Source organism: Anoplopoma fimbria, chromosome 17 (assembly GCF_027596085.1).
Source record: "Anoplopoma fimbria isolate UVic2021 breed Golden Eagle Sablefish chromosome 17, Afim_UVic_2022, whole genome shotgun sequence".
In the NCBI taxonomy this organism is placed as follows: domain Eukaryota; kingdom Metazoa; phylum Chordata; class Actinopteri; order Perciformes; family Anoplopomatidae; genus Anoplopoma; species Anoplopoma fimbria.
Genome location: NC_072465.1, coordinates 36,780 through 55,288, shown reverse-complemented (window position 1 = coordinate 55,288; position 18,509 = coordinate 36,780). Strand labels below are relative to the sequence as shown.

The 18,509-nt window shown below is 40.1% G+C and overlaps 1 protein-coding gene across 1 annotated transcript in view; it reads left to right on the top strand.

Moving 5' to 3' along the window:
- Positions 1–18,509, top strand: part of LOC129105846 (inositol 1,4,5-trisphosphate receptor type 1-like) — a 65,220-nt gene that overhangs the window by 43,726 nt on the left and 2,985 nt on the right. Inside the window, exons 44-58 of the mRNA XM_054617056.1 lie at positions 1,479–1,662; positions 1,814–2,067; positions 2,476–2,676; positions 2,770–2,880; positions 3,171–3,266; positions 3,421–3,564; positions 3,690–3,797; positions 3,920–4,112; positions 6,242–6,364; positions 10,243–10,418; positions 11,716–11,880; positions 12,516–12,705; positions 12,823–12,915; positions 14,595–14,734; positions 15,597–15,762. Of these exons, the coding sequence (XP_054473031.1) occupies positions 1,479–1,662; positions 1,814–2,067; positions 2,476–2,676; positions 2,770–2,880; positions 3,171–3,266; positions 3,421–3,564; positions 3,690–3,797; positions 3,920–4,112; positions 6,242–6,364; positions 10,243–10,418; positions 11,716–11,880; positions 12,516–12,705; positions 12,823–12,915; positions 14,595–14,734; positions 15,597–15,762 (2,344 nt within the window). The remainder of the gene's footprint in view (positions 1–1,478; positions 1,663–1,813; positions 2,068–2,475; positions 2,677–2,769; positions 2,881–3,170; positions 3,267–3,420; positions 3,565–3,689; positions 3,798–3,919; positions 4,113–6,241; positions 6,365–10,242; positions 10,419–11,715; positions 11,881–12,515; positions 12,706–12,822; positions 12,916–14,594; positions 14,735–15,596; positions 15,763–18,509) is intronic.

The window sequence follows — 18,509 nt, the reverse complement described above, 5'->3', positions numbered from 1 at the left end:
TGCGTGGTGGCCTTGCTTGGTAGCCCCCCAACACACACACACACACCCACCCCTCCCCACGCTGCTATCTCATCTTTCCTTAGTGTTTGCAGACTGTGTACGTGCAGGAGGGCTTCTGCTCAGTGGTGGAGGGCCGGGGGGGGAGGAGGGGGGGGGGGGGCACAGGAATCTGCTTTGAAGCACAAGCACACAGTTATGTCATTGTTTCTTATTTAAAAAAAAAAAACTCTGCTGCAAAACTGTGTTAGCTCTGATCTGTGTTCTGTTAATAAGTTGCACACACTGTCTTGTTTGGTTACTTAATTGGCTTGTTGCTATTCTCAATTTGGAATTAAAAGATTTAGCAGTGTGTTAAAGATTAAATTTCAATGCGTAAAAAAGTCTCTCAAAGATTGTTTTGTCCATTTTGTTCAATGCTTTCATTTTGACTTTCATATATTTGTTTCCTCCAGTAGCCCAGTTTTACATCTAACCTGGAAAGACAGAAGGTTATGTAACAACTTTGAGCACTGGCCTTGAAACTGTCTGATAACATTCTCTTCTTATCTCTTGCTCTCGTTTCCCCTCTCTTAATCATCTTTTTTTTCTCTCCCTTTATTACTCCCTTATCCCCTTTTTGGTGTCTGTGTTTTGCCTCACAGCTCATTTTTCCAAGTCCCTACCATCTCTGTTTCTCTATCTGTGTAATCATGCCAGGCTTCTTCCTCCCGTATCATTTTTCACCCCGAAAGTGTGGTGAGGCTGCTTCTGCTGGTCGAAGATTTTCCATAGGCTGCAGCATATAACGGCTCTTACATAATCAAAATAACAGCCCTTTCCCTGGGACATGATGTATGCATTGCGATCACAGGCTCCAAAGTGTTCCAATTTTGCAAAACCCCATTCTACAGCCATAACTGCAGCGTTTAAACCTTCCCATCGCAATAAATCCAGACTTGCTTCACTATCGTTGTCATGTTTTGTGAAGGTCCAGTCAAGATAGTTTTTACTCTTCATTGAGTGATGATTTATTGGTAATGTGATATATAGGTACACAGACAAAGAATTTAAACAAACAGACCTTAAAGTCTATGTTTCCTGTTCCAAAATCATGTTCATGTTTTGACCTTAGTTCACTGCACTCTGTCTAACCTATCAGTTGCATATAGGAAACTTGGAGGGGGAAATAAAGTTTTGATTATTTGATTATGTAATGCATGTGGTAATTTATATTAGGGCTATCTAATGACTATTTTAGATTAGTGATTAATCTGTTTTCGCTCTTTCTATATGTTAGAGAATTGTAAAAGATCTTCATATTTTGAAATGGTACAAAACGAGCAAAGCAGCAAATCGTCACATTGAGATGTTGGATCCAGAGGACCTTGTTTTTTTGCTTGAAGAATAATTGACATGATTAATCAATTTTCAAAATTGAATCAAGCAGACCATAAGATCCCAAATCTCTGTTTTTTTCTGTTCTTGTTTCTTGTGTCCAGCGTTCCTTCTTTTGCCGTCTGACAGAAGACAAGAAATCAGAAAAGTTCTTCAGGGTCTTCTACGACCGTATGAAGCTGGCCCAGCTGGAGATCAAAGCCACGGTGACAGTAAATACCAGCGACCTGGGAAACAGAAAGAGAGATGATGACAGCCAGGACAAAGACGTCCCTGTACGCAAAAAAGGTCAGAGGTCACATACTATGATCTGATGTATGAATTTAAGACAAACGAAATTATATCGCAGATGATTAAACTTTGTTTGCAAATCCAGAGTAGAGAGTATGTGGGTTTCGACTGATTCCATAGTCCCTGTTTGGCACCTCTCTCTGTTTAGCTAGAGACTCAGCGGTGGTCATGACTGAGGATGTGAGAGAGCAGCTATTAGAGGCCTCAACTGCCACCAAGAAGGCCTTTAACTCGTACCGGCGTGAAGCAGAACCTGAGGACCACTTCAACTCCGCCGACGGCCAACCCAGCACCGGGGACAAGAACCAGGATGAGGGAGAAATGAGTTTTGTAATTGTTATCATGCAGCCCATCCTTCGCTTCCTCCAGCTGCTTTGTGAGAATCACAACCGGGACCTACAGGTGGGAGAGACTGTTTTTCAGATAGATCTCTATTAGAGTGGATCACACTTGGCTACAGTGCCTATTTTATTCCAAACCAGGGTTTTCACATTTTATCCATGCAAGCTTTTGCATCTTCGGTGCAGGTTTTGAACGCAAGTCTCATGGTTTTATTACCAATGATAAATCCATAGATCACCATTGTCATTTGTATGAGAGGCCAGGTCTGACTTCTTTAGGATAGTCGAGTTCAACAGTTAAGATGAAGGCTTAAACAGTTATATGGATGCTTACTCCACTGAGTTCTGACTAACAGAAGAGTGATTTTTTTTTTTTAATGACAGAATGTTAATTTGTAGCTTAATAAATTACTTTGGGGTTTTTCTGTCAGTCCAAGTCTCACAAATCCAACCCCCTTTGTCTCCTCAGAACTTCCTTCGCTGTCAAAACAACAAGAACAACTACAACCTTGTGTGTGAGACTCTTCAGTTCTTGGACTGTATCTGCGGCAGCACCACAGGGGGCCTCGGCCTCCTGGGACTGTACATAAACGAGAAGAACGTAGCCCTCATTAACCAAACTCTGGAGAGTCTCACAGAGTACTGCCAAGGCCCCTGCCATGAAAACCAGGTACATGGAGAGACTAAGCCAGAGGGGAGCTCTGTGACTGTAGGAGGGCACTATCCCTCTTTTTCATGATTGTATTTTTTCTATTTACTTCAGAATTGCATTGCCACTCACGAGTCCAATGGAATTGATATCATTATCGCCCTGATCCTCAACGACATCAACCCACTTGGTAAAAAGCGCATGGACCTGGTGTTGGAGCTCAAGGTGAGGAAGAATCTATACCTTTGATGCTGGTTAAGGGTCTTGGGCTATGCAGTACTTTCCTTTCACAGCAGGATTGAATATCACTAACGTTCTACAAGTATAAGAGCAGGGTATTCATCCGTCTGAGCGGAACTATCTTTTGTGCTTGCCTGCCAAGATAAATCACTGCAGAATGCATTTTCACCAGGATTTCTGTCTGTTTTCCTTGGATGTAGAGACTGACAGAGTTTAAGTTCTTATATTGGAGCTCTTTTTTTCCTTTGTGTGTTTGTCTCTTTTGTCCCTCTCAGAACAATGCATCCAAGCTGCTGCTTGCAATCATGGAAAGCCGTCACGACAGTGAGAACTCAGAGAGGATCCTGTACAACATGAGGCCTAAAGAGCTGGTGAGGAGACGATGTTGTGCATCTCTTTTTTTTATTTTCTCTGTTGCTTTTTACATCCCAAATACAACTGAGCTATTGCCTTTCCTACTCAGTATCACAGTGCACGGAGTTGAGTATGCGCGCACGATGTGTGTGTGTGTCTGTGTCTGTCCAGGTGGAGGTGATAAAGAAAGCCTATCTACAGGGAGAAGTAGAGTTTGAGGACACAAAGGAGGAGGACGATAATGGGGAAGAGGAAGAACACGATGCTGCTTCCCCCCGAAATGTTGGACACAACATCTACATTTTAGCTCACCAGGTCTGCTGTTCATCACATAAATTGATAACTATATTCATGCAGCAATATAATGAGACACACACATTGTCCCCGTGTTTTTGTTTTTGAGTTACACGCTCACTTCCTGGCTGTGTTCCTCTGTACAGTTGGCGCGTCATAATAAGGAGCTGTCCATAATGTTAAAGCCAGGAGGAGCCAATGGAGAGGGAGATGAGGCCTTGGAGTTCTACGCCAAACACACTGCTCAGATAGAGGTCATGACCTGCAACCCTTGTCACTTTTTTTTTCATACATTCTACAATATTTTGCGACAATTTCCTTGTAAATATACAAGAATGTTGACCTACAAATGCCAACGTGACGGTGTTTCTCTCAGATTGTGCGCCATGACCGCACCATGGAGGAGATAGTGTTCCCCGTGCCCAACATCTGTGAGTTCCTGACCTGCGAGTCAAAGCTGCGAATCTACTACACCACAGAGAGAGACGAGCAGGGCAGCAAGATCAACGACTTCTTCCTGAGAGCAGAGGACCTCTTTAATGAGATGAACTGGCAGAAGAAACTCAGAGGTGGGGTCAAGATGGAGCTTGTGTAGTGCATGTAGTGGTCGATTATGTCAAACAATACAGGACCACCTTTGTACAAATAAATGACTATGCACAGAGTTTCATCATTCACCTACCCACAATTAATGTGCATTTGGCTGAATAAACTCTTATTCTGTAGGTGCTACACAATTTATTGAAGTGCAAATAGGCTTCAGTGCTCCCTAATGAGATTTGGGATACTCTTAATTAAATTAACTGTGTTCATTATTATAAATGTTAATAACAGATTAATCGTTCAGTCTATATATAAATTAGAAAGTAGCAATATTTTTTTTTTTTTTTTTTTTTTTTTTTTTCTTTATTTCAAGGATAGCCCCTTGAGATGTATCATCTCATTTTCGAGGGGGTCCTTACAATAATGACAAATAATACAATGAAAGTAAAAAGTAAGCACATAAGCACAAGGACAAACGCACGCACACTCACACACCCACACACACTCCAACAATGCTCCCCATAGCTACCCCCCTTCCCACCCCCTACCAGCCAGTATTACACAGAGTACAATATCATACAAAACATCACAAAACTCAACCCTGCATGACATTATTTCTTGTTTAGTTAAACAACCTTTACCAAATTAAACATAGATATTCAATATCATTATATTCAAACCAGCAAATCCTCATATTTGAGAAGGTGGAAAGCAATTAAATCTTTGCTTGATAAATTAGTCAAACAATTACCAAAACTGTTGCTGAATTATTTTTGTCTATTGGCTAATGGATCAATCGTCTAACAGTTTACATGATGTTTTAGACAAGAGATGCCATTGATAATAATCTTAAAAAGGAACTTCAGTAGGATATCACAGGGGTGATGGGAGATGTGTGTGCATACAGCTGGTGAGGAGCAACTGCACTATTATTTAGTGAGTTTGTTGGTTTATCTTTACCACTTTATCGTCTTAAGAAAATGTCACACCTCCGCTGCTTGTTTCTGAAATTAATTTGATTCTTCATTAATGTGATAAAGATTCCCAACTTGGTTGCGACATAGTGGCTTCATGATTACTGTCAGCCAGACGGTCCGTTCTGTCCTCCCTCAGTCCAAAGACATGCAGGTTAGGTGAATCGTGAAACTCCAAATGAACTGTGGGTGTAAATGTTGTTGTGTGATTATATGTCCCACTGGCGACATGGCGACATGTCCAGGCTGTACCGTGCCTCTGGAAGAGTATCCACAACTCAACAACAAATCTAGCAATGTCATCCTGCGTGTACTCGTGCTACGTGTGTGCATGTTTCCACAGTCTAAAAGCAGACAGGGGCTTTCCACGTTCTTTGAGTTGTGAAACAACATTGTACATTAACCTTATGAATCACAACTGAGAATGCGCTTGCTCACTCAAACAAACATACACATACAGACCGGCACCCACACTCAGTCACACTTCCAATCCCCGTACAAGACTGCATACCCACACAAAGCCATGTTTTGTCTCGCACTCAGAAGAGGGAATGATCAGAGAAAAGTCCCCGAATCTGTTTCTGTGTTCCACTTACAGAAAATATTCTATCAAAGTCAGATTGTGGGTTAAAGGTCAAAGTGGCATGTTTTAGGGTCTTTTTCTTCATTTGAACCTTATTAAAGTTACTTTTCATTATCAACATTTCAAACAAACATTAACAATGTTGGCCGTTTTATCTTCTGTGTATGTTTTCATTCCTTTTTGTCAAAGTCCAACACTGTTCTCAGATTACTTTATGTAATATTATGTTCTGTATGAGGAGGGAGGACTGAGCCAGTTCAGGTCAATTCTCACAAGTTCTTATTATACACAGCTTGTTCACACATTTGGCATCTGATATAAACAATTTTGATCATTCATTTACGGTTCAATTCATTAGTTTTCATCCTTATTATCTATCAAATATTGGTCCTAGTTTCCTAAATGTAAGGATTTGCAACCTTTCTACATTTATATCATTTTAATTGATCATTGTTTGTCTTTTAGACTATTGGTTGGACAATTTGATGAGCTTGAGATCTTAGAATTTACAAACATTAAACAACATTTATGGACAAAATTGAAATCCTATTGTGCATAATAAAATAAAATAAACATTCTCACTGTATCTCCTCTTCAGCTCAACCAGTGCTGTACTGGTGCTCCAGAAACATGTCGGTGTGGAGTAACGTCTCCTTCAACCTGGCTGTGCTCATGAACCTGCTCGTCTGCTTCTTCTACCCACTGGAGGGTGTACATGCAGGTCAGTCGCATACGAGAAGACACCTGATTGTTAGAAGAGGCTTTTTAAAAGCTGAGCCCTGACCCTGCTTTAATCTGGTGACTCACATTAGTGTAGGATCTCACTTCACCTTTCAAGTGACTCAATAACTTTAAATCATTTCTACGTTTTTTTTTTACTGTGAAGTAGATGGCAGCTTAGTCCTTCTCCTCTTTCATGCATTTAAAACATTTACTGTTCCTGTAGTGAATTCTCTCATGCATGTTGATGTTGGATTGATGCAGCATCTAAGCGGAACATGTGTATGTATTGCACTTTTGTTGCATTCAGACTGTTCTTAAATCCAAGGTAAACAAAGATCATGAGGTCAACAATACAAAACAGGACATGTTTTTCTTTCTGCTACACACAAACTATTACATATTACAGCCTGAACTGATGTGGCTTTTTGAAAAGATGTGAAAATAATAGATAGAGGGGATCTCCTACCATGATGGGCTATATTTAATTTGTGGTACTAGTTTCTGCAGACAGTTTTTAGCTTATATCTAGTTCTGTATTTTGGGATTTTAGACTTTTTCTTCTTCATTTACACCACGCTCTAATCTAAGAAACTATCTGAAAAGGCATGGCGTAGCCACCCACAGAGATAGACTTTGAAGAGCCGACTCTTAGTCCAGCCTCAGCACCGACCCACTGATTTTCCTTTTACCACAATGTTCTGATCTGCTGGCTTCTAATCACCTGACCAGGATAAGGAGCAGGACCTAAGAAGCCCTCTACCTTTGTTTAAGACACACCCACACGGACTGTCCTCAACTCAACCCATGGTTTCAAAGCCTGACCTTATATTTGACTCTCAGTACTATGGAGACCACAATAAACACAGGAGCACTCTGTGTCATTTAAAGTCCCACCATAAAGCTTACATTGGCTCAAGGAGAACAAAGTTACACAACATTATCAGGTGATCAAGAAAAGTCATGCATCATGTTTTATACTTCAAACAGGGCAAGCTATTCGGCTGCCAAATCCTCCTTAGGGATGTTTGTCTACTTTATCAGTGAGTTCAGTTTTTGATCTAAAACGGTTCCATGCTACATAGATTCATGTAAAGGGTGTGTTGTAATCAAATTGAAAAAGCTTGCAAATGTAAATTGCCTTAGCCTTTTACATTCAATTAAATGATGAAAAAAGATTATGAGAATAAGAATGCAAATTTAAGAATATCAAATAATACTGGAGACCATCTTGCGACGGGATCACACCAGCCGCGACCAAACAAACCAGGGCCGTAAAGTGGGAGGGACAATGGCCCTTTTTCCACATCATATCCCCCTACTGCCAGCTCTCTTGCTCAGACCACAGCTGTCTTTAAACTCTGCCTACATTTTGATCTCAACTCCACACCTGTTAAGTTAAGTCACTACATGTAGTTGGTTGGATGCTATAGATAGGTGCAGTCCCTCCCCTTCCAGTGTCCCCGATAGGACATTATTTTGGAGACAAATAATTTTTTTTCATCCCGTTTTGAATTGTGCCATGAATAACATGTATGATGTTTGTCAATTTGAATGATGATTTTGCAAGTCAAGACACTCCCGGTTTGTCATAGTTTAGCTGTAGTACGATGTAGTTTTGTGTGAAACCGATCAGGGAACTACATCTCTGGTCTCGCACAATGCACGTCCCCAACACGATCTTTACTTTGGCTTGCTTGCTACCTAGGTAACCTAGCTATATCCATGCACAAATGTAAGGTTATCTTACTAAATGTTTTTTGTTGAGCAACATTTTGTATCAGCCCAGAAGCATAATAACGAGTAACACCTGTTGTTCCTGTGTGTACATGCCTATACAAAACACACAGGTATGGGAGCTTCTGTGAGTGAGTCTTTCTCATTACGTATTCACAGTCCGGTACGTCAACAATATTACGACAAACTGCGACTTTCTTGACATGCAATATTATCTTTTAAATTTTAACACTTACTATGATACATATGATTTTAACATCATGTGCGTAATTCATGGCACAATTCAAATGGGATCAAAAACACATTTGTTCCTCGCCGTTGACTATCACATATCTTTTTTCAAAAATAAGGACTTTGCCTCTCCATCACGGTGACAGACAGACAGAAACCTAGCAAAGCACTCAAAACTGCCTCTGTGGTAGTTTCACGCTACAGTAGGTGTCATCAGGACCACATTTTACCACTAGGACTCGCACACAGACAACAAAGCGAATACAATACAATACCAACCAGTCATTTTACACCGTCAAAATATAATCAAGATTTCAAAATGTACCAGTGAACAAGGGTGCATACATCTTTTTAAAGTTGTGTTACATCTCGTCAACTTATCTGTTGGAATTGTATCCAATGCCAGGTCACACAAAATGCAGTATTTTATTAATTATGTAATGAATTACAAAAATAAATATTTGGTGTTAATTGTTGTGTTTAGTTAGCACTGTATCCAATTCATTCATTCAATAATTCCTACAATCATTGATTTAACTATGTGACTCTGAGACTTTGAGACAGTGTAAACACTGAGTGCACACCATGAGTAAGGTCTGATTGTATTTCTCCTCTACACTGGAACTCTTTCTGTGTGCAAGTCATCATCACGTGAGACTCCAGCATACCTTTGGCCAGCTTTAACAGGCACTTTTATGGCTTCGGGCCCCTGCCTTCTCTCTCTCTCTTACTAACACACACACACACACATAAACACAGACTGCTCTCCCTCTCCTCTTTTCTTCTCCCTCCTTTGCTTGGGGCTTTATAATGATGGTCATAGGAGCAGGAGATCTAGGTCAGTGTGTTCTGCATTTTGACAAATAGCTTTGGTTAGCACCAACTCAACTCATCACACGCTGACAGTGCATGCTTGCAGACTGCTCAACTGTTGATTTTACAGACAGTTGAGAACAATTATCCGTCTGCACATAAAAATGAATTTGTGAGTGCACGTAAGCACCCCGTTTCAGGCTGCCACATCACTGGAGCTGTGTGTTGCCCCGGCTGGTTCCTCATGAATCTTTCAGCTGAGGTATTTTTAGAAATGGCTGTTATGTAAGTGGCACCTGTCATGTGATCTCTATAGGGATTGGGAGGGGGAAAAATATGGAGGGAAGGAGACAGAGATAGTCAAGGTGGGAGGGGAGGAAGAAAGGGAGGGAAGGAGGGCTCCCTTACCCACCGAACTCCCCCTCTGCTTCTCATTCACTACAACTTCCTCTGTTTTTCTTAATCCTTGCAGTTCTGCACGTTTTTCCTTTTACTTTGTATATCATTTTTTTCTCTTGGATCCTTTTCTACCTTTCTAACATCAACACAATCATTTTTTTCCCCTTTTTCTATGTTCTATGACCAGTGCTCATAGAGTGCTTACTAACATAGACACCTGCACACATGTTAGCCCTGTGTTTTAAGAAAGGGGGGTCAGTAACAGAGGCAGCAGGTTGGGTTTGACCTTGTTTATAGGCTGATCAAACCTGATCCAGGGTTTTAGCCTGAGTGATTTTTTTTTTTTTGCCACATGAAACCCCTGAGTTGGACACTAATCCTGGCTTTACCTTGGGATCAAGGGAAGCATAAGGTAGGCTCTCACCAAAGCTCAAGGCACATATATACAAAAAAGCCAGTCATATACTTTTGGGTGTTATGTAACTGGCTCGCTTTGAGTTCAAAGTCTAACAGTCCCAAGGCCTTCCTGAGAGAGGCCTTGTTTAATTTGCAAGATGTGCTGTAATCCTCACAACATGATATTCATGATATTCCACATATGGCCAATTTACTTTGTTACAGGATTGTCAAATACAGCAATAGCTGCAAGTGTCCTTTATAGCTTGCTTGTACCTTAATACCTGCATTTATCTTCTGCAGGTATGCTGGATCCCCACCTTTCTGCCCTGCTGTGGATGGGAGTCTTGGCAACGATGGTCATCGTTATCATCATGCCCCAACCTCTGGGCATCCGTGCCCTTGTCATTATCACCATCCTCCGTCTTATCTTCTCTGTTGGCCTGGAGCCAACCCTCTTCCTTCTGGGTGCTTTCAATGTGAGTAGTCTGCTTTAAATGGTCAGTTCACCCAAATTACCAGTCATGCAGTTAGTTTTGGTTTTAATTGCCAGGGCTGTTGAGACATCCATCTCCTTGTGTTGCCACTCAAATTCAATTGAAGGAAATGGAATCGTGTAGAGCTGAAACAACTAGTTCATGAACAGGTGCTGAAAGAATTGTAAAATTCGATTGGGGAAAAAAAAAAATAATCAACAGTGTTTTTTCCAGAAACAATGTTCCTGGATATGACAAATACTTTTTTAGACTGATGAAATTCAACTAACCCTTTAAATGTTTTCGTCCTGTGTGAAAGTGTGTGTTTTTGTGGTTTGCTTGTAATTTTCTCCAGAGAAATTCTAAAGTAATACCATTTCAATTTCCCCATTCTCACACTTTCACGTACTGAGAAACCTCGACCTCACTAGTTCCAGTTCTTCTCTCACTCACACTCACACCCACTTGGCAGGCCGGAGCCCCGTCTGCCTGTGGTGTCGACCCCGGCCCCACAGTTCTTCTTGGCAGCGCCTGGCTGCCCTATGGGGTGTGAAGTGCGTCACTGGCCCCTAGAGAGAGCGACGCCACCCCTGCATCCGCTAGAGACTTTCTAGATGTGCTCTTAAACACAAACACACAAAATAAAGTCTTGCACACACCTCTACTATCTCTATCGCTACGATTATCCGTACAAAAGAAACCGGGTTATTGAGAGTGATCAGGTTAACGCAGGAAATCATAGAACACGTTACCATGGACTGCAGTAACCTGGTTACTCTAAAATCTAGTTTACATACAGCTGGTCGGTAGTCAGATGTCTCCCTGATTGTGTGTTTGACATTTTTTAACCAAGTGTTTTCTTTTTCTTTGAAGCTGTTTGGATTTTTTATATATCCCCCTATAGTGTCAGTTTCAGTCATAGTGAGACTGAAAATGGCATTATTAAAATTTCCCCCGTTCATGTACTCTTGTTCTCTAGAAAAAAATTTTTTTTCAGTAACTCGGTTAAGTGTATACATGAGCAAGAAACCAGGTATCTCCAACGTGTATCCATGGAAGACATTTTTACGTAATCAAGTTACTGCAGAAAGCAAACAATAACCAGGTTACTTAAGTGCATGTAAACACACTTAATGTGTCCTCATTTAGCTTAAAAAGCCACGGCCACCATGTGCATCATTTTATGTGTCTTTCCCAGAGCCCTCAGCCAAGACCATGTTGACTTTCCAATATTTATATGATTAATGGTTGATTATCCATTATTTTTTATTACTGAAGAGACGTTAACTTAATCTTGCAGGTGTGCAATAAAATCATCTTCCTGATAAGTTTCGTGGGGAACCGAGGAACCTTCACGCGGGGTTACAGAGCCATGGTGTTTGACTTTGAGTTCCTCTACCACCTCATGTACCTCATCATCTGCTCCCTGGGGGTGTTTGTTCACGTCTTTTTCTACAGTCTGCTGGTGAGAGAAACACACACACACACACACACACACACACACACACACACACACACACACACACACACACACACACACACACACACACACACACACACACACACCCTGTGAATACACACATACACACATTATAAAAACAGATGCTTTGCAAAAACACATAACTTGTCTAAAGGGCAGAAGGTTTTGAGTAAAACCATGTGTAAAATATTACTTCTCTCTCTGAATGTAGCCTTAGTTTCACATTTTGGTTAATTCAAGGACATGTACTTTTTGCCAGAAGTTGTCTTATTTGGTGCTGAAATGTTGTTTTTGCTTTTTCTTGTTGTTGAGGTGTAAACAGCCTCAGGTCTGCTTTATAAAGTGTCAGACTGAAAATGCCAGTATTTTGTAAAGTTTTCCATTCACACAGGCTCAAGCATCCTTTTGTTTCCTGCCACTTGTGCTTTCTTTTGTAACCTCACATTCACCTTGTATCAATTACTGGTCTGACTGAATGCAGAGGATGGTAGTATGTAACCAATGCACTACGTGTGGACAACTTCTGATTTTGCTTTCTGAGGAACTTAAGTCACTTTACAGTGAATCTATTGTCAGATATGTATCCTTTTTGTTTTATAACGTGTGCGTTTTCTCTGTAGCTGTTTGACCTGGTTTACAGAGAAGAGACCTTGCTGAATGTAATCAAGAGTGTGACTCGAAATGGACGCTCGATTGTGCTCACCGCTGTGCTGGCTCTCATCTTGGTCTACCTGTTCTCCATCGTTGGCTACATTTTCTTCAAAGACGACTTCATCCTGGAGGTGGATCGTATCCCCAACACAACTCTAAGTGAGGGCAGACTCCTGTCTTTTAATCTTTTTGACAAACAGCCTCAAAGATCATAGATTGTAGATTTTTCATTTCGAAAAGACAAGAGAATTTATGCAACATTTGTTCCTACTCTAGAAAATGAAGCCAGTTTGACCAGTGAGTTTCTGTCTGCAGCAATGTGTCCGGGAGGGATTAATGAGAACTGCACCACAGAAGCCCTGCAGGAAGGTAACGCAAACTGCAACACTGGGTTTTATATTACACTAGCTAAATGTATTCATTATTTTGCTATTAAATACAATTAAAAGCCGACAATCCATAAATAATATTTTAATTGTTCAGTTTTCTTCTGTGGTTTACTTGTCATTAATTAAAACCTAACAACAACAATAACAACAAAATCCGTTTATAATGTTATTCATTTCAGATGCAGGGTTAGAAAAGCCTGGGTTAAACATTTCTAGACTAGTCTCCATATTTGAAAAGTTGAAGTGGTTCATGTAGGAATTGTTTATAATGATGTCTAAGAGAAGTGGAGAACTGGCAATTATTTATTGTAGAGCTTCCTGAAATATTGGGAAATTATCCTTGGCCTCTTCAGGCTAAAAACAAGTGAAAGGAAAATTGTGCAATGTCTTTGCATCGTTTCATTCTGCTCTGCAGCTTCACACCAATTCACACTTTCATTCACATGACTCCATTGACTGTCGCATAACTGCCCAAGAATTCTCATGTGACCTCACCGACATCAACATGTGACCCAATTTATTCAGTAGGAACAGAACAAGTTTTTTATTCCCTTGGCCATCAGCCAAGACATAAACATTTTCAAATGATTTGGCCAATGATAAACACATTTTGCAGGAGGGTGGCTGGTTGGTCAGAGGTCATTCGCCAATGACCTTTAAACTTTATCAACTTGGATATATCTTTTTCAGAAATGTTGATGTGTTTCTGTCTGACTCACAACCAAAGCTGTTATCACATTCCATCTAAACAAAATCACGTCTGCTTTGACTAACCGCCGTCTCACTGTGAACCAAAACATGTAAACAAGGTTCCAACAGATATTACGTTCTGCAACTAAGCCAAGGATATTTAAATAGCTGATGATACCCTATTAACAATGTGACTACAAGGCTATCAAATCCTACTCAAACACAGATGTCTAATAGTTATTTATATTAAAATAAAAAAAGTAAATACTACTTAGATTGTTTATTATAAGTCATTTGATTCTGTACTGTGTATGAACATTACAAGCACCACATAATCTCATCAAATACCATAATGTACTCAATTCATCATTACTATGGCATGAGATGTTTATGATATTTTAATGGAACATAAAATATAGTGAAGTGTGTCCTACTGTCTTATATGCAACCCAATAAATCATCATAATATATGAATAAAAGTGACTTTAGAGTTATACCCAAACTGCCTATATGATGATGATGATGATGATGATGATGATGATGATGATGATAATCAAACAATTGTTCTACAGCTTATAATGAAAATGAATTTAATAATGTACAGTGCATTCTATCATGCCTCACTTTTGATTTTACTTTTCCTTAGGAAATATGAGTTTCTGAAGTGGTACTTTACTATGCATGTCATGCTATTCATTTTGTTTTAAATGTAAATGTCCCTGCAAAATCTCTTTGGGTCACATGAATTAGTTAAATACTGTGAGCCACAGTTTGATGCTTCTGATATAGGTCCTAGTGGTCGTAATTAACCTGATATACCAGTTCATAAAGCATAACATTGTGAATGACGCTCTCTGGTGCCGCAGGGTTGTTTATGAAGGTCTGTAAACAAATACACACCTTAAAGATAAATAACTTTTTACAGCCTCTTAAACTATTTGATTAAAGCCCTCCTCTCTGCCTCCTCAGTTTTGGGGAATGACGTTGAGGAGGACAGCAACATGGAGCGGACGTGCGACTCTCTACTTATGTGTATCGTTACGGTGCTGAGTCATGGCTTGAGGAGTGGAGGAGGTGTAGGGGATGTACTCCGCAAGCCTTCCAAAGAGGTACATGCGACTCTGAAGATAGGCTCATTATAATACTTTGTGTGTTTGTGTGTGGCAGCTGCAGCGAAGGTCATGTGAGCTGGCTGCAAGCCTACCGTTCATGAACTTGTTTTTAAAAAGCAATGGAGGTTTCACAATGTTTCCTAACAGCTGTACTGCCTCCGCCTTGTGTCAGAGTCAAACCTCAAGATAGATTTCCAGCGAATTCAGGCTCAACCGCTAATGATGTCAAAAGAGGATGTGAATGTCTGCCTCACGTATTTACAACACAATGCAACAAAAAGTCACGTATCTAAAATCACAATGGGTGGCAGAGTGGCTCAGTTCATTGTTGCTTCAAAACAAGCTTGTCCTACATATGTGTGTGTGACCATCTGGTGACCATTAAGGATTAACTAAAAATGGAAAATAAGTGAATGAAATTGACCAATGTTCTTACAGCACAGTATGTAGACGTTGAAGTCCATTGTGGCTTATGATGTAAAATAAACATTAGTGTGTCCTACCTGACAGAAACAGGCTGAATCAGGTTGACCCGCTTTCTGCCGGCTCTGTTACTGTAGCATCTGGCAGGTTTCACCTGTGGTCTTGTGTTTCCATTAACATCCATGATGACGAAGGTTAACCTCGTTATAAACTCATAACATCCTACACATATGTTCATCTGAAGACCTGCCCTTTGGGTCAGACATTTAAATGGGACAATCTTTCCACACAGTAAAAATTCTCCTTAAATTTGCTCTTTATTCGCTCTCTATTGTCAAAATAAAGTCAATAACTACTATGTCATTTTCTAGTTACTTCTCTGAACACTTCCTGTACTAAAGTTATTGCTATGTTTCTATTTCTATTTCACTCGCAGGAGCCCCTGTTTGCAGCCAGAGTGATATACGACCTGCTGTTCTTCTTCATGGTCATCATCATTGTCCTCAACCTCATCTTTGGTGTAATCATAGACACCTTTGCTGACCTGAGGAGTGAAAAACAGAAGAAAGAAGAAGTCCTGAAGACTACTTGCTTCATCTGCGGTGAGACAGCTCTTCGTCTTTTTAGAGAGAAGCCGTATGTTCCCTAATGTTTGTTATAGTTGCTACGTGGTGACTACTGCTTTCCCTATAAGTAGTCAATTAGTCAATCAACTGAAAATGTATTATGATTTTAGTATTTGTCTTTGCTTAAAAAGGTTCCACTCCAGTTTTGTTGTCATTTTACAGACAAAATTAGCAATTTGAAGACAACATGTAAGGCTCTGGAAAATATAATTAAATAGTTCTCTAGTCTTATATTAATATTTAGCTGAAGCACTAAAGTTGGCTACATTGCACGCTGCCTCAGACATGCATATATATTTACTGCTGTGTCACTCCCACTTTTATTGTATGAGGCACAGCTCTTTCTGCTGCATCATGTGCTAGAATATTTTCCTAATGATATTGTCATGGGAATAAAACCTTTAACTTTTCAGTGCCAGAATAACTTATCTAATCATCAGTGCTCTGCTCTGTAGTTGGATGTGCTCTGTTTCAAAGTATGTGCGTCATTAGAACTCTTCCAAAATCCAGCTCATGTCACTCGGTAAAGACTCAAATTCCCCTTTCAGAGTGTTTGATTTCTTAGTGTTGTTGGGGGTTTCTGGTATGTCTGCTAAGGTGCATGTAGTTTGTTTGCAGGCCCCCACCTCCCCCTCCCTCTCCCTCTTTTTCACATAGCTGTCTTTCCAAAGAAGGCTGAGTCATAAGAGCTTCCTGCCACTGCTCTGCTCGCCTCCATAATTCATGTCTGTCTCACACACCCAGACATTTTCTCCCTCTCTCTCAAAAGCACAAACTTAAATTTCACACAATAGGTGTGCAACTTCACTTATTACCCATACTCTGACCTTTTCTGTAGCGGCATCTGTATTTCATTAAATGTGCATTATATGCTTGAGTGCAAAAAAATGCCGTGTGTGTGTGTGTGTGTGTGTGTGTGTGTGTGTGTGTGTGTGTGTGTGTGTGTGTGTGTGTGTGTGTGTGTGTGTGTGTGTGTGTGTGTGTGTGTGTGTGTGTGTGTGTGTGTGTGTGTGTGTGTGTGTGTGTGTGTGTGTGTGTGTGTGTGTGCGCATGACAATCTGTGTGAGTTTAGTGGTACATGCTGTTGGTGAGCAAGTGTGTGCGTGTGCTAAGTTGGGTCAGGCACTCAGGACAAGTGGTAAGCATATGGAATGAGAACAGTATTATGTCACCCAGCCAACCAACAGCTCTGACTCACTCATGTTAAAGAAGGCCAGGGCCCAGGGGGAGCTGCCGTCTCTATGGTTTCCACAGAAACCACAAGGGAACAGGAGATGCAGAGATTAGGAGCCGACCTCCGCAGGCTTAAGTGGCTCTCCATCCTCCAGCTGGGTTTTATAGGCCATCAATCTTACTTTCAATCTTGTATCTTTTAGGTGTTCAGGTCTGTAGCCAATTATTAATTTATATCATGAACTTCATGTGCAGGTTTGGTTTTTACCTGTAGCTAAAATCATTTCTGTTCAGGGAATCAGGCTCAAACTTCACAACCTCACTCTAAGCTTGTATAGGAAGAGAGAAAGAGGAAATTACTAAATGTCTTTATCAAGAAAGCTGGTGTAACTACAAGTTAATAACTAATGTTATGGATTACTGAACATGTCAACTTGTACTTGACATTATGAGTTTTGCTCTTAACACCAGTTTGTACAGCTCGGAGGCATTATGTTTCGAGAAGTCCGTCCGTCCGGTCCATTTTATTGAACGTTGTATCGCAGGATCGCCTGGAGAGAAGGTCTTTAAATTTGGTGCAAAAGTCCACCTGGACTGAAGGATGAACTGATTAAATTTATGTGGTCAAAGGTCACTGTCACCTCACAAAAAAAAAATTTGGGCCACAACTCAAGAAAACAAATGTCTAATAGGATAAAACAATGAAGTGATTACATTTTGGACGCAAACTGCAACCTGGCTGATCGGTGGAGGCATAATTCTGGTTATTCTTTTGGTGTCCTATAACGTGGGTCTAAATATAGAGACAGTTTTACTTTTGTTTGAAGAAGAAGAAAAAGAGAGAAATAGTTTATAAAGGATGAAACGCAGAGAAACAAGACTGAAGTTTGCATTGATGTGTGTTGCAAGACTCCACATTACAAGGTGACTGGTTTCATAAAACATATGTGTGAATCAAATTGATTGTAGGCAGTTTTACAAGAATATACTATCTTTTATAATATTGTACTCTTCCTATTTACTTTATCCATGAAATTGCATATTTGTGTTCACTTTGATGGTATGGAGCAAACTTTGCTCTTTAGTTTCTGGACTATAGTAGGTAGACCATATTTAGCAGATATTTTGCTTGTCGAATTCAGCTAAAATATCCCCAAAACAAATGCGTCCCCAGTGTTTGTATGAACCCTACTTTAGAGTTGAATAGTTTAAACTTCTGTTTTCAGTTTTTTGTCACCAATACCGTCTTGGCTCCTTGTTGCAATGCTTTTTTATGTTGTGCGCCGTTGATCTTAAAGAGTCTTTAAAGTGGATGTTATGCATCTTAATTGTGTCTTGCATTATGTTTTTGATTGATATATTTACCCAATATTGAGCGAGAGAATATATATATATATTTTTTTGATATAGCGGGATAGCTTAGTTTATATGTAATTTTTTCTCTCTTCCAAAAAAGACCTTTACATCAACAAGACTTCCTGAATACAAATATTTAACTAACTCCCTATTTTCTTGTAAGCTTCCCAGTATTTTTTTTCCATTAATTCACA